The 16,992-nt window shown below is 36.0% G+C and overlaps 1 protein-coding gene and 1 pseudogene across 1 annotated transcript; both read left to right on the top strand.

Annotated features, from left to right (window-relative positions):
* Positions 1 to 5,918: 5,918 nt before the first annotated feature.
* On the top strand, positions 5,919 to 9,446 carry LOC127971857 (homeobox protein CDX-1-like; annotated as a pseudogene).
* A 1,755-nt stretch (positions 9,447 to 11,201) lies between these two features.
* Positions 11,202 to 16,854, top strand: LOC127971858 (cysteine-rich hydrophobic domain-containing protein 2). Its single transcript, XM_052575109.1, has 6 exons — positions 11,202 to 11,417; positions 12,349 to 12,403; positions 13,297 to 13,452; positions 13,862 to 13,918; positions 14,340 to 14,399; positions 15,514 to 16,854. The coding sequence occupies exons 1-6, from the start codon at positions 11,275 to 11,277 to the stop codon at positions 15,562 to 15,564; spliced, it is 522 nt and encodes a 173-aa protein (XP_052431069.1). The 5' UTR covers positions 11,202 to 11,274; the 3' UTR covers positions 15,565 to 16,854.
* The last annotated feature ends 138 nt before the right edge of the window (positions 16,855 to 16,992 follow it).

Here is a 16,992-nt window from a genome sequence, read left to right as displayed (position 1 = left end):
CTCAATTTCCTTTGCTTCAAATTAATATGAATATTATGTGATCATGCATCATTTCCTACAATTTTTCTTTCCATTTTATTAACCAAGACAAAGTACTAAATAACACAAAATCTATCTAGCTACAATTACATACATAATCATACTGATAAAAAATGTATAGCCTGAATATTATATGCATAATATGCATAACATAAATGCATAATGTAAATGTAATAATCAAATGTCTGGGGCCCGTAAGGTTATTTTTTTTTTAAATAAATTAATACTTTCATTTAGCAAGGACACATTCAGTTGATCAAAAGTGACAGTAAAGGTGTTTATAATGTCACAAATTTTTTTTTATTTCAAATAAATTCTGTTCTTTTAAACTTTCTATTCATCAAAGAATCCTGAATATATATCCTATATATATATATATATATATATATATATATATATAATATGAAGCTGCACAACTGTTTTTTTTTTTACATTGACAATAATAATAAATGTTTCTTAAGTTTTGTCAAATTGCAAAATTATTTCACAACATATTTTTTTACCATATAAAATGCAACTGAGCATTAGTGACCTCTATGAAAAACTTTTTTTTAAATCTTCCTTTTGAATGGTAATGAGGATTCCCAGAGGATTTTTGGCCCTTTATATAATGTGGATGGTCAATTGCAGTTACAGTAAATAGTTTATAATGGAATCTTCTAAAATTATCTTTGAGATAAACATCACGTATGCATCTAATTAAAGGCTCTCTCCTATTGGGACCAATTTGTTTTTCTCTTTCAACAATGTGTAAGTCCATGCATTGCCACTTCCAGAGTCCCTTCCCAAGGAAAATAGTCCCCCGGTGGCAAGATGCTTCATTAATCACTAAAACAGAGGTGGTATATTGCTGCCTTTGAGAGTCTGCCAAAACTCATTCCTGCAATCAGTGACAAAACAGAATGCCTTGAAATCCTATCATACCCCAATTCTCCTTCCTCTATGCATTTACCATTAATGGAGTGTTCTTCCCTCCGCTCGCACTTCTCACGGTGTTCTGCTGAGGGAGTGCAGGGAACGGCTGGATCGGGGTTGGGGGGAACCACATCCGTACCTCTCACCTACAGCCTGAGACAATGGGGTAGACCTCACTCACCACAGATATGGCTTCTGCCCACCTTTTCCCAGAAAGGTAGCACCGAAAATACAAATAGCCCCAAATATTTTAATAAACTCCCATGACGCCCAAAGGCAGGGTCAAAGAGTTCTGACTAAATCACAACAGACTGTTTATCTTAAAAATAGTTGTCGTAGACTTTGGCTTTCAGATCAAAGTAAATTCTTTTTGTCCCCACTGGATTCCAATGACTAAAAATGAACTGTTTATAATCTGTCAAGAATTCTGACATTGAGAACAATTCAGAAACATCTGATCTACTGCGCTATGGGAACTCTGGACTCAAAACTGCTGAAGCACTGAACCGACGGCTGTCTTAAAGATACTGTATGCTTTTTGACAGAATAACAAAACATTCTTCAGGTTTATGTTGTGAAGAAAAACAAGATGGGATACCTGATGATGAACTCATAAATGATAAATGGTAATCTGAAAATGTTGCAAATGTTGGTAAAGTGGGAAAAGCTTTCAGAACTAACTGAACTGATGGAGGTCTGTGGTTGTATCTGACAGAAATCCTCAGAACAGTGAATGTGGCCCAAACAACTAAGGTCTCACCGGTAATATCCATCCTTACTGCCTTTTATCATCTTCTCACGCATATATGAATGTTTATGCCACTTTTCTTGACTATATGCTGTCTTAGAGCAACTCTTCGCTTTTGGAATTTGTTGGATACACATTTTTTATAGCAACATGTGTTTTTCAGTGCGTAACTATAGTATATTAAAAATAAGATTTTGAGGATATTCTTTAACAAAACTTTTCAAGACATTAATTCATTTCAGATTTTACCCAGGAGAATTAAACTAGGGGATGACTGCAGTCTCTAAAGTCTATGAGAACAACATTAGATCTAACATTTCTGAAATAGCACACATTTCCAATGACATTTTAAACTCAACGACCCGATAAATATAAATTTTGCAATGTTTTATATGGACAGTGTCAAGACTAATTCTCACTGTGGAAAAGAAAACGAGAAAACATATAAACTATTTAAACTATTTTGAATGCAGTCTGTCCCCAAACCATCATACATTTGGGACACACATGTTATTTTCAAGTTTCCAAAAAAGCTGTAAATCTGTCATGCTGAGAGCATCTCTAGCCTCAGATGAAGCATTCTTCCTTTAGACAGAAGAGAATGGAATCCTTTCCAATCTAAACACTGTGCACAAACAAAACCGCTTCCATTTCTCTGAAATCCATCTCCATCCTTATTTAACACTTGCAAACTTTCAACAGACTCACATGGAATTATGATAAAATACTAAATAGGCTACATCTTCTTTTCAAAGCCAAGCATCTTAAACGTGTTCTGGCAGGCTCTCTTCAGCATGGTGTATTTTTGGCAGTTCTCATGCAGGCACAGGCTTTAGTTTACATTTTACTCATTTGTTTCTAAATTATGTAGAACATACAGTCTACTGTGACATTATCATATCCAAACAATGGTCAGGCCACAGGTCAAGCCATATCAGATTTTCATACTGACCATGAATAGCAAATAGCAATGTTACAGCATTAGAAAGCGGTGCAACAGAAATGTATCTGATTATGTCGCATACAATCATTAAAAGTAATTCAAGTAACTACACAGAAGTGTGACGTTATTCAATGTGTCGCAGACAAGACGCAATTTCACGCAAACAAAATACTTGGTGTATACTGCCCTCTAGAGGTCCATCTGTAGTTAAGCTGATTAATTCATAATGAAATCTCAACATCATTCTTCATGTCTTTAAAAAAGTAAGGGAATGATTTATAAATAACGTGTTGTAGGCTACCATAAATATCAGAAGATGTGTCATAAACGTGTCCGTCTAGCAACTGCATTTGAATTCATAGTGAGTCGCTCTTGCAGCTAATTGACCAGCAGAGGGCGGCACTGCGCTGTGTGGTGATCCTCGACACTAACCTGTCGCTTTCTTTATTGCGTGGCCTACACCTGCATCAACAATGTCTGTGCTACTGTGCTCACAAAACTCACGTCTGGCCTTTGCATTGTTATGGTAGGCTATATATTACGAACACATATTCAGCACAGATAGCAATGTGAATTTGCAACATATAGGCCAAAACATACCGTATATGACCATCATTTACACTTTGTAGCGGATTGTCTGGAGCAGCATTGAAACGGTGTGGAAAAGATCTAACAAAAAGTAAGAGTTTAACCCTACACTCGTTTATTTACTATAACTTAGTGTGAGTTCAGCAATGGTCGAACAGATTATAAAATAAATAAAATCAACTGTAGCAGCCATTCATACTTTTTCCAGATAGGGTCTTTGAGATTGTGTTTACATTTAATTCGAAATGTTTTCATTTGTGACCCCTGGAACACAAAACCAGTCATAAGGGTAAATTGAGATGTATACATTATCTTAAAGCTGAATAAATAAGATTTGAACCATTTATGTATGGTTTGTTAGGATAGGACAATATTTGGCCGAGATAGTCTACAGCTATTTGAAAATCTGGAATTTGAGGATGCAAAAATAAAAGAGAGAGAGAGAGAGAGAGAGAAAATTGCCTGTAAAGTTGTCTAAATGTAGTTCTTAAGCAATGCATATTACTAATCAAACATTAAGCTTTGATATATTTACAGTAGGAAAATTACAAAATATCTTCATGGAACATAATCTTTACGTAATGTCTTAATGATTTTTGGCTAAAAGAAAAATTGATCATTTTGGCCCATACATTGTATTTTTTGGCTATTGCTACAAATGTACCCCAGCGACTTTAGACAGGTTTTGTGCTCCAGGGTCAAATTTGGCTAACATCATCATAGTGAATTTGTTCTGGCTTGCAGCTTACTGATCTCATAGGCTTACAGAGGTGATGTCATCAGTCAACCATATAAACATGTTCTGATGGTTAATTAATCATAAGCTAACATGAATCATGTCATACAACAGTTTACATTTCCTAATAGCCTTATTTTAGCGATACATTAGCACAGACAAGAGGTCATTAGATGGTCCAGTCTAGAAAATGGATTAGCTGGACCAGTTAAAGCCTGTAGACCATCCTGGATTTCAAAAAAATAAGCTACCATTTCCAAAAAACAGCTAAAGCTGATATGACATGATTTTTCCAGTAAGGGTATATAATTAATTTGACAATCTTAATTGTTTTTTATCACTTTTATAGAAGAAAACGGCTTTAAATATTATGTTTCAGTATTAAATTGGTACTAAATATATTTGTTATAAACTCTGTTTGGATGATCAGTCCCACTGTACCTGAAGGAGCAGTCTGAAGGAAATTATAGGCTATGTTCAAAGGTCATGCATTATCACACAGAAATCATATTAAATATTGTTTTGAAATATTTACATTATGACTTGAGGGTTGTAACGACTGAACTCATAAAGGTTTATCTTTGCACCATTACAAATCTGCCAAAAACTCAACTATTTTTGCATAGTTCACATTGCCTTCCAAAAAATGATTGAAAATGTGTGCATGTCCTGTTTTTGCTAAATGAAATTGATTATTTAAAACATTATTTTTAATGGTATTTAAAAGACTTTACAGAATAATTGTCATGCATTTGTGTGAACAAAACACTTTCACTGAAAATCACAAATCAAGGAAAACCAGTAACAGTATGTAAAACACAATTTTTCATACAGGGTGATGTTTACAAATGTGTGTGTGTTGTTGTTTGTGTGTGTGTATAAATAAATAAATAAAAAAAAAATAAAAAAAAAAATATATATATATATATATATATATATATATATATATATATATATATATATATATATATATATATATATATATATATACGCACACACACACATACATACAATAATAACATTTTTGTGTAGTGAATGTAAAATTAATTGTGGTTGTAAGAAACTGATGACATGTCTTTTCTACCCTAACATCTGAGAAATGACAGTCAAGCCTGAACAAGCTACTGTCTGCATATGTTAATGTTTAAAATACCCCAGAAACCTCGCTGTAAAATGAATTAACAACTCGTTAAATATTTCGACTACATGGCGACACGCACGACACATGAGTACTGTAGGTGATAGCTCACATTTCCATAAACCGGAATTAGCTGTGAAGTGTGACCCGAGAGTGTCATGGTGTGAGGGATTCGAAATGTGAAAAGTTCGCCTTACTTCAAGACACCTTCTCCCGCTTTGCACCTCTTTTACAAGAGTATCCTTTAACAAAGACGCATGGACTCAGAAGGCGACAAAGTGGCATGGGTACCGTGCAGACGTGGCGTTCCCATATCCACAGGTTTAGCTCCATTAGAGAGAAAAGAGCAGTAAAACTTCAAGCGAGCATTAATCGCTGAATGACGCTGCCTGCCGATGAGCACGTCACAGCTTATTCCACTTTTATGATGAACACTTATTTAGAAATAAAATTAAAAGTAAAACTGTTGTTGTTTTCACTTGTGTAAATAAATACACTTATAATATACCATATAGCCATTTAAATTAACAAAATAAATATAAATAAATTATTATATAAATCAAATCGATTATCTTGTTAATAATATTAAACATGTAATAAAATATAACAAACAAATCATTAAGGTAATAGCTGGTTTGAACTTTTTTTACTTTGTCAAAATATGACGTGACAAAATTGGTTTCGAGTAAAGAAAATAATTTTGAACTAAATATTAATATTGCATGTAATGTTTTGATTCTTTGAGTGAGTCTACAACTCTATTGAAAAGGCTAGTGATGAACGTAAATCTGAGGTGATGCGAAAATCTGGCACTAGAGGAATCTTTGAGGGCTTGATGGCGTTATTGGCTGGTCATTTGAATGCAAATCGGGAGGTTTTGAAGTCGTGGCTGACGTCAGGAGGGCTTGGTTATACCTTTGCCACCACCAACTTGACAACAGGGTCACATCATGTTTGATTGAAGCACGTCAAGGACTACGTCGCGTGACCTGGAGATCATTTTGGACTACCACAATTGAGTAAAAAGTATTGAGTCGGGCCTTTGTTCTGAGAGATATTAGGCTTGATGTATGGCTGGCATGTTGCCTTAAAAAAATAATTTTAGGGGTTTCTTTCGAATCATGTACGTTGGATACCTTTTGGATAAAGAGGGAAGCATGTATCACCAAGGAGCCGTGCGAAGATCTGGCATCAGTCTTCCACCACAGAATTTTGTCTCCACACCTCAGTATTCAGATTTTGCAGGATACCATCATGTGCCCAACATGGACACACACGCGCAGTCAGCGGGGTCATGGGGCCCTCCTTACGGCGCACCGAGAGAGGACTGGGGCGCATACAGCCTGGGACCTCCAAACACTATTTCTGCACCTATGAGCAGTTCATCACCGGGAGTTTCCTACTGCTCTTCAGATTATAATGGCATGCACGGCCCGGGATCAGCGGTGCTGCCTCCGCCACCTGAAAATATCTCCGTGGGCCAGCTTTCACCTGAGAGAGAAAGACGCAATTCCTATCAGTGGATGAGCAAAACCGTGCAGTCCTCGTCGACCGGTAAGGCGACAAATGTCTTTCAAAAAATAAAATAAATTAATAAAATAAAATAAATTAAAATAAATAAATAAATAAAAAGCTTGCTTAGAATTTAAAACATATGGCATAACACGCAAAAAGGATTATAAGTTATAGCTACCTTAAAACATGTAACTGCGCAATAATTAAGAGGTATTGAAAGCAGAGATCGAAATGTACAAAATGACAGAAGTTCATGATTATGATTTGTTTTCTCGGTGCTGTAAAATAAAAATGACAATTTAAGATGTGTAAGCCTACTAAGATGTAGGCATATATATATATATATATATATATATATATATATATATATATATATATATATATAAAATTTCATTTATTATTATAGCCTACCTCTTTTGTTTTTTAAATAGATGCTTTTTTTTTTGTTGTTGCTTTTTTATTATTTTTATATTGAACACATGATTTACTCAAGGACCAATCGTGCTAAATCAAGGACCACTCGTGCTAAATGCAACGCTGTTAAAAATGTGTTCACTTTACATTTAAGTTTTCCTAAAGTAGCTAATTGCACATCTGGCAAAATATTACGAAATGAAAACGCTAACTGTCCTGCTTCCCTTTATATTTGAGAAAACATATATATCAAAAAAAAAAAAAAAAAAAAGCGGAATATCTGAGTTATATTAATATATTTGTTCCTTGACGCATGGGACACATAGTTGTGGCAAAATGAAGGTGTTGGGAATTGGCGCCAGGGTCACTTCTAATGCTAATTTGCGACTCCCGTAAACAAGATGTGAGGACTAGTTTTCCTGTTACATTGTCTCGGGTTTTGAGGGTTATCTGTCATATTCAGGGCGACTTCTTTCAACACCTTTTTCACTTTGATATGCAGCAGCGCGTCTTCCTCTGTCTCTGTTGATGAGGGTTATATTACCTCAAATAGTGACAAACTTCACAGCACATAAGCTCTCCTGTCTCCGGCGCATGTTAAAACAACACAGAAAACCACCACAAAGTTACATGACCTTACTGTAGATTGCCTGTTTCATAACTGAGGCTAAAAACTGAAAGGTTTGCGACGTTAAGATGGCATATTTAAATTTAGATGTTAGACTTTATCGAGCTTTCAGTGACTGCATCTAAACTTTTAATTAAAAATCACTAGTTAATTGTGTTTTTAATGAGATTAGTCGAACATAAAAATATATCGTTGTGTTAAAGCTAGTTGGTCTGTACATCAAACAAGTGCAGCTTCTTGGTTTGAGGAAAATATTTTTGATGTTATCTCCTTGTAATTTTTGTTAAGACGTGTGTTGTCTCTTAACACCTCAATGGCGTTTGGGTATGTGTCTTTGCGTCTCTTTGTTCTGCAGTTTGTTCAAAAAATCTCCTCAAAGAAGATCACAAGCTCAATTTGCATATCTCCCAACGTAATCTTAGTTTATACAATTGACTAAATATTTCAGTGGCGTTATGATTTAGAGTTAAAATGAGAGATAGCCCTAGTAAATGCAACTAGGTGTACGAGAAGTCAATAATTATAACCTAGTCTATAGAAATTATACAGTGCACAAGTTCTTCCTCTGCCTTAAAATTGTATTAATCGCAATATGACATCTTTCAAGCATGACGTTTAATTTGGTCTTTATTTCAGAATTAGCCTAATTCTTCATTTTATGAACATCGCTTCATAATTATTCGTTTATTTCCCATTTTTAAAGGCAAAACGAGAACGAAGGAGAAATATCGAGTTGTGTACACAGACCATCAGAGACTGGAGCTGGAGAAAGAATTTCATTTTAATCGGTACATCACAATCAGAAGAAAATCAGAATTGGCAGTAAACCTCGGGCTTTCAGAAAGACAGGTAAAACGACTTCACTTTAGATTTTTACCTGGGAAAACGATTCATCTCACTATAATTGAAAACTATTTGGTATACGTAGTGGTATAGGCCTACTTCTAACCGTTTGTCCTTTGTCATCACAGGTAAAGATCTGGTTTCAGAACCGCAGAGCAAAGGAAAGGAAATTAATCAAGAAGAAGCTGGGTCAGTGTGACGGCAGCGGAGGGTCAGTCCACAGCGACCCCGGTTCTGTCAGTCCCCTGCCGGTACCAGGGTCCATGAGTCCGTCAGACATACACGGTTCTCTGTACCCACCCCCAGGAATGAACGCCTTACCGTCTATGAGGAACATACAGCAAGTGACTGTCACTCTGTGAACTCGAATTTAGAAGATGCAACTTTAACTGAGCACTCCAACACGCTGAAAGCGGACCGCTCGCGTGGCCAATACGGATTACAGACTATTACATGACAGGCATCGAGGCGCGTGCTGCGGATTACAACAGAGGAATCACGTCTTAAATGCAACGAAATGCTGGAGGCTCTTCAAATATTGTGTTAATAGAATAGTTTTTAAGATTAAGAAGAAAAAAAACACAAATCTTGTTCGTCTGATCCAGAGACTAAATATTATAATGGTTTGTTTGTATTTGCTCAATTAAGATATAAATATCATTTTCTGTATGTGGTGAGTGTATCTAAATGTTTGTAAATAAAATAAAAACCGGTACAGCGTTTCTCGAGATGAATAATGATCCTTACACTGGAACTGTTAAACTTTTATTGTCTGTGTAAACCAATGACCTGCGATGGAAGGCTGTTTTATGCTCCAGTTTGTGTCCAAAGCGCACGTCGTTCACTTTCTCTTCACAGGGGTGATGTGCAGGTGACACACACCTAACACGGGTATAACGTTTGTTTCCAACAATCTGTAAATAAAAAGTTTTGCAATAATTTTTAGCGTGTCTTGATGATATATCTATTCTTAAACGAATTAAATATTGCGTGCTCTTTTGGTTTAGGCATTTTGCTTGATGGACAGCAAGCATTTAGTCTGATTTAAGGCTACCTTGTACAAGAGCTTGTAAAGTTCTTAGTATGTATTTCTGTACGAATGTAGTAGCCTATTCAATGAATTTGGATGTTTAGACCAACAAAAATTGCGTATTTTAGCGTCACATGTCGTTTATATTATAAACCATTGGTTTAGCAGGATTTAGTTGAAAAAACTAGACGAAAAAATAAGACGAGTAATAGCTTAAAAGTACATTTCAGGAACAGCTGCATGTCATTAAATATCGAAAAATGGTTTAAAAGTAAATCTATGTCTGTCAGGAACCTCTTAATCTAGCATAGACTGTTTGGGAAGAAAACAATAAACTTCCTTGTTTGCAAGGTGCATCAGTAGGCTAAGTCATAGCTACAAGCTCTGAATCTCCCAAGTATTTAATGTTGTAATGTACTTGGTACTTATTTATTTATTTTTTAATTTGAGTTGAGAGTGAGACATTATGCATAAGAACTTGATTTCCCCTGCCTTGCTTTTAGCCTATTTGTAATAGTATACAGTCTTGACTTTATTATTTTAAAAGCATTAGAGGCACAAATCCCTTTGATGTGAGACTTGTTAGATTTGTTTGATGAACTATTACAAAAAATTATCACTGAACAACAATTAATCAAGCAGGAAAAATGTCAAACAAAAACACATCAAAATAGGCCTATATTTCCTAATATTTTGGTCTTTATCATTCAGGCTTAAAATGTTGCCATTTCATACCTTCTTGACAGAACCAGAGAAGTCAATTTTGTAATAATAATCTATTATTATTCTATCAAATTATTTGAGGAGGAGGGGGTGGGGAACTACAGGTAGACAAGAAAATAATCACATTAAATTTTTTCAAGAATTCTTAACTTAATTCAGTATTACCCAGAAACAGGATGAACCACATATTTTTTCCTGTACTTTATTGGAAATATGCATATAAATGTTAGGCCCTGTCAATAATCACAAACCCTGACCATAGGCCTATCTACTGAGCACAGCGTAATTTAAACAAAATGTTCAACTATGTTATACACTGATATGGAGTTTTAAAAACTGTGTCTATTTAGTTTTTACTTTATTTATTGTTTATCGCATAGGGAACCACAAAATCCCACAATTCGTGGTTTTAAATATTCTGAAAACAGGTCCCAAGTAAGATTGAAAATCTAATTAAACAGCTCAAATAATCAGCTCTTGAAATTGATGACAAAACAACATTTTGGGCATAAGCTCATCACTTCACTCAAAATGTTTAGCTTATACAGAATGTGTGAAAAAAAACTAGCACTGTACACGAATAAATTACAAAAAGAGTTTCAGGGCCCTTCTGTAATTTATTCGTGTACAGTGCTAGTCTTTTTTTTAAAATGCCAGTCATACGCCTATTACAGCCAATAAACATGACAGTGATCATTTCCAACATATAGCACAGAAAACATTAAATATAGACTAAGATATGTAGAAAATAAGAATAGCCTATACAGAAAAAAAAAACGAATACACGTAATAAAAAAACAATAATAATAAAATAAACCATCACACAAATAGCTTATGGGCTTCACACTATATTACTATTTTTAGCCCAAGTAGTAACTCAATATAATGTTTCATATCAAGGATATCCGAAATAACTAAAAGCTGGGTTTTCTGTACAGCGCCAGTCGAAGCTGCGATGACGCTCCCTCCACAGCACTAGTGCGATGACGTCATCGGCGCTGTACCGGAGACGTCATGAGCGTCCTACTGCCCAACATGGCGGACTTTGATACCATTTATGAGTTAGAAGAAGAAGATGAGAGAATTGTGAGTGAAGAACATCTCGCCAGACACTGTCCCGAGCCTGTGGTCATGCGTGGGGCTGGTCACATCACCGTGTAAGCGTATGAATGCGGCAGCAGCGCTGTTAGTCACTGTTAGCTCACGTCTGTGTGTGTGTAGCCTCCATGCTAAGCTCACTGCATGTTTTTTGTCGCTAAGTTGTGGTATCAAAATACACTCATGCCGAGCTTCTCCAGCTGCGACAGTGAGTTTAAGCGGAAGAATCAGCCTTCTTACCCGAAGCCTTGTTGCTAACGCAGAGATTTATGGTTTTATTGCTGTCCGTGGATAAAGGCTGCCCCGTAACCACACTCAAACTCATTAGAGCTTTGATTTAATTTGAAGTTGTGGGTAACGTTAACTGTACGCTGAGGTAAATTTATGAGATAATATTTTAGTTAATTCAATCGCTTTCATTGTACAGTGCCAAGTACCCTTACAGCTTTAAGGTATTTTATTATTTAATGAAGTAAACAACGTGATGTTTCTACATGGGACAGCAAAACCTAGTTCTGCAATGGATTGTAAACAGACATCACACAAGACGCAATTCAAGTTAAATGTAGAAACTCAACATTCTCACTTTGTTGTGTCTGTGTTTTCAAGTCCTTAATGAGATTAACATCTAACTGAATTGAACCCACTGTTAACCTAGCTATCTTTTCTCCCCTGTCATGACAAACAGAGCCTCTGTTTGTAAGGTCATTTCTGCCACATAAGAAATGTCATAATTATGACATAAAAAGTAATTATCACAAAGTCAGTTGACTTTTTATACCATTAGTTTCGACTTTATCACATAATTACAACTTGGAATGGAATAATTTAATTATTTCTATTTAGTAATTCTGTCTTTTTATCAGAATTATTATATAGTATCTCATGATTGTTATTAACCAATGCATTATATTTTTTGTTATGTGGTGGAAATTACCCTGAACATCTATTTCCCATAATCATAACCTTTTAAAAAATCTGTGTTTGCAGGTTTGGACTAAACAACAAATTTGACTCCGAGTTTCCTTCTGTTCTCACAGGAAAGGTAATGATTTCTAACTCGCATCTACAAAGCATATCTTACTGAATTTTGTTTATGGTGTGAATAAAATATCTTTCCCTGTTGACCTTTAACCTTACACCATAATTCACCATGCTATGAGCCTCTGGTTAATACAGAATCCCTTGATGAAGTCTCTAAAATGGTTTTAATCCGAGCTTGCTGCATTTTTTGCAACAGAATCTGTCAATAAGTAAACCGTCCAGGGCAGGGATCCCATCGCTGGGAGGACACCGCTCCCAGAGACTAAATAATGAAAGAAACACTCTGCCGTCCACAAGAATAGGAAGCTTCCTGGGACAGACGCAGAAATACAAAAAGGCTGCAGGGGGAAGAGCAGGCCGAGGGAAGTGCGGGGCAATAAAGCAGAGCTCCAGTATTGTGACCCAGGGTGACATGTGATGGACGAGGTCAGGATTATGATGACTGAAGGGTGCAGATCAGGCCTGCTGGGCTTTATTCCGAGGTCTTTTGCTGTTTGCAAAGAGAACTTTGCATCCTGTCATAAAAGATTACGACCCCGGTTTTATGGCGTACATACTCAGAGAGGAATGAGCAGCCATTCATGCTGTTTAGACGGCGCGGCCACAGGCTTATCTCATCTTTTTGTCCTCCCTTTGCCCTGATAGTGTCAGAGCTCGGTAGGCAAGTTACAAGCGTGCAATTGCAAGATCTCCAGAGAACATCTGCAAACGGAAAATGTTTTGACTTTATATGGAACTCTTTTCTTTCATGAACATTTTCTTCAATTAACATTTTGTTGTTTACATTGAAATATTTGTATATCTATTTAACTATTCCTTTACTAAAATTGCACACAGAATCATCATTTACTAACTTATTTACAATCCTGTTTGCATCTCTCTCATCTGCTCTAGCTTGCTCCAGAGGAGTTCAAGACGAGCATCAATCGAGTAAACGCTTGCTTGAGGAAGAACCTACCAGTTAATGTGAAGTGGCTGCTCTGCGGCTGCCTGTGCTGTTGCTGTACGGTGGGCTTCAGTCTGTGGCCTGTCATATGTCTCAACAAGAGAGTGAGTGACCGGTCCTACCCCTATTAATCTATATTAATTACTTACTGCCTCGTTTGAACACCTAATAAATAAACCCGTGAGGAGGCAAGTAACAAACTGCATCCACTTAGCTGTGTGTGAAACTGATATACGTCAGAAGTCATGGCTTGTTGAATTCTGGAAAGGTGGCGATTTTACAACAACAAATTTTAAGTTATTGGCCATGACTTGCAGCTTACAAGGTGCTTAACTACGAGCTTCGGTCCATAAATGCCTCTGAAGTCTTCATGCCCTGGGAGTTTTATTGGCATTTGTTCAGCCTGGTTTGAAGAGTTTGACAGGGTGATTAGCATAAAATCCTGTGTGTTTGTCTATTCTGTTTGTGTATAATTATTTATTTGTATAAGCTCATTTTTGTTCGTGATTTCAGACGCGAAGATCCATCCAGAAATTGTTAGAATGGGAAAACAACAGATTGTATCATAAGGTAAGCTCATTGCAGAATTAACCTCAGACACATAAAGATAAGGACAGCGGATCATCTCCAATTTAGCTGCCATTTTAAGAGCCGTTCAAGGCTCGGTGTGTGGTGGATAACAATCATTAAAATGGTTGCTAACATTTGACCCCTGTCAAATGCTTGTTGCCCTCGCAGCCATTTTGGTCTGATGCGGTGATATAGTGCAGAGTCTGACCAGACTGTGGAAAGGTCAGCAGTAAAAAGCCACGTTCGTTTTGTTGTGTCTCGAAGCTTTGACTGACAGACATGTTAAGGAAACTCAGCTAATCGCTGACCACCGCTTGACCTCAGCTAACCCTTGTGTGTCTGAGCATCTGAAGTGCTTGCGTCTATTTTGAAGATCTACTGCATGGCTTTGTCTAACCGGTCTCTTCTGCCTCGCCTTCAGCTCGGGCTGCACTGGAAACTCAGCAAGAGAAAATGTGAGAGCAACAACATGATGGAATATGTAAGTTTGTGGATGTTGTTTTTCGTGAAAGCTTCTTAACGGTGATTAAAAGTAAAGTATTTCTTTTTTTATTTCAGGGCTATTAGCTGCTACTTAAAATACTGCAAATGCACCACAAAATGTATTGTGCAGCAATCATTTAAAAGTCAGGGAAACTTTGTGTATCATCTCATAAGAGTATTAATCTGATTTATCATGCACAAGTGGGTTGTGATGACAAATTTTTGAACAAAGGTCTCTTATGTACGTTAAAAAAATTATGACTCAGTCAAAAAGGTGATGTCCCACTTGTCGTTTTGTAAAAAAAAAAATTAAAACAAGACCCAATTTTATGGTTGAATTAGCTCTAAGGGAATATTAGTTTGAGTGATCATAATCAACAATATATATATATATATATATATATATATATATATATATATATATATATATATATATATATGAAGAGTTTATTTGAAAAAAACAAAACATTTTCATAAATCATGGTTTATATTATGTTAGTTAGCTATTAGACCCAACTGCAGTTTGATTGATATTGATTGGAATGCAGGATAAAAAAAACATTATCTGTTTTTGAAAATTAACTCTTCATATTTATTTTAAAAACAGGCAGAAATAACTTTTAAAACTGTGATATTTATGTGTTGCAAGTACAACCATGTTCATCATTAAAGTGACGGCTTTGTATGGTAAATACAAAGAAAAAAAAACTATTTAACCGTACCTTTCAAAAATGTTTTGAAAATGTATGGCATACTTGCTGAAGAGAAGTATAAGTTCTTTAAAAAAAAAAATCTAAATCTTACTGACGATAGTAATGCCAGACTTATTGAACAATAGTGTGTATAACTTAAACCGTCTTAATGACAGTACTGACTGTTGTTAAAAGCTAAAGTAGGAAGCTTTGCACTTTTGCAGTGTTTCTCAACAATCATCTTTTATCATGTGATTCTGTAATATGTAACTAAAAATGTAATCTGACTCCTCAATGTTTTATTCAGTCATTTCTTTTCTTTGTCTTACAAAGTCAGACCTTAAGGTTGTAAACCATGATGCTGGTTAATTTAACCCCTTGTGTGTGCTTGCATAACATTGTCTTATTTGCTGTCTACAGGTTATTCTTATAGAGTTCTTACCAAAATATCCTATATTCAGACCTGACTAAAGGACTTCTGCTGGATCCTCGTGGAAGGCCCTTCATTCCTCTCCTTAGTGCCTTGTATATATGTCGGATCGAGGGTCTTCACTGGGTTTCTACAAGACCCTTCTCCCAGTACCTTGTACAGTAGAATTCGCAACACTGTCACTTTGCTTTAGAGCAGATTTTGCACATTTCCTGATGTAGTAGAAGCACTCCTGTGTTGCACTCAGATGTTTTATTACATATAATCAGAGATGGCGAAAAAATGCAAACTCGGATACGGTTTCAAAAGTGCATTTACCCCAAAGAGCCATCAAGTCCTCCCCATGTACTATATTATGGTATTATTATGAACAAGGCACCTTATGGTGTGAATTTGCCTTATGCTAAAGGACAAGGTTTTTTAAATCGGGAGTGTAAGTGCAGGAGTCAGAAGTGTGTCTTGTTTCAATGTTTTCAGAGTGCGATGACTAGCGTTGGGGCTTTTGAAGCTAACAGTCAGCACCGTGATCTGGCACTTCTGCGATTGTCTACTACACGGGGAAGTCAACAAACTGACTTGTAAATATCATGGACAGGATGTACAGTGCGGTATAACATGTTTACATAATGTAATTTAGCTGGTTATTAGTTTTTCGCCAAGATATTATTGTAGCATAGTTTGTTTACAAGCCGCGTCTCTGTAACTTTCCAGTTTATATGGACCTGTTTACCCAGTAAGCCATGAAATGTACATACATGATGCCACCCGAGTTAGGGCTGAAAATTGCACATGAGGACAAGCTGATTGTCCTGGAGGCTTTTGACATTGTTTTACAATGTCATTAGTAGTGTGTTTAAAAATGATAATGTATGCCAATCAAGCAAAATTTGTAACCAAGAGTAATGTGTCATTCAGTTTTGCACCAAGTGATATTTACCTATTCAAGGTTTTGTTGGAATATACTTTGTACCTTATTTTTGTTCTTTAAATACAGCTTCATCATGGAGTGTGTGTTTAATTTGTGTTCATGGATGCTGTATCCTGTGGTTCTACTACTGGGGTAACCACAGACACAGCGTTGTTAACTTCCCCTTATCTGTTTTTTGTAACTGTATGACATCTTTGCTCCATATGCTGTAGACATGACTGCATTAGTCGAGTGCCTCTGTAGATGGTCTTGAGAGGGACTGTGCTTAGGACGAATGATTCTTTGCCTAGAAATCTAATGGAGAGAAAGGAAATCTGCTCTCAGTATTGGTTCTGTTAAAGTACCTGTAAATGTTAGTCCCTACCTAATCCTATGGAAAGCTTCAATAAATTCCTGATTTTCATCTTTTTGAACAACATTCTCTTTATATGGATATATTTGGCCGTATCTAAAAAATAGGAACATTAAAACATAAAAGGAATATATTAAACATTAAAGAAAATTATATATATATATATATATATATATATATATATATATA

Source organism: Carassius gibelio, chromosome B14 (assembly GCF_023724105.1).
Source record: "Carassius gibelio isolate Cgi1373 ecotype wild population from Czech Republic chromosome B14, carGib1.2-hapl.c, whole genome shotgun sequence".
Taxonomy (NCBI): domain Eukaryota; kingdom Metazoa; phylum Chordata; class Actinopteri; order Cypriniformes; family Cyprinidae; genus Carassius; species Carassius gibelio.
This window is presented reverse-complemented; position numbering and strand designations above follow the sequence as displayed.

What these genes read in the sequence shown, in the direction of transcription:
- LOC127971858 (XM_052575109.1), top strand. Translation starts at nt 11,275, where the DNA reads ATGAGCGTCCTACTGCCCAACATGGCGGACTTTGATACCATTTATGAG. An exon ending in ACAACAGATTGTATCATAAG is followed by an intron (nt 13,919 to 14,339) that starts GTAAGCTCATTG and finishes CCTCGCCTTCAG; the next exon opens with CTCGGGCTGCACTGGAAACT. An exon ending in GCAACAACATGATGGAATAT is followed by an intron (nt 14,400 to 15,513) that starts GTAAGTTTGTGG and finishes TGCTGTCTACAG; the next exon opens with GTTATTCTTATAGAGTTCTT.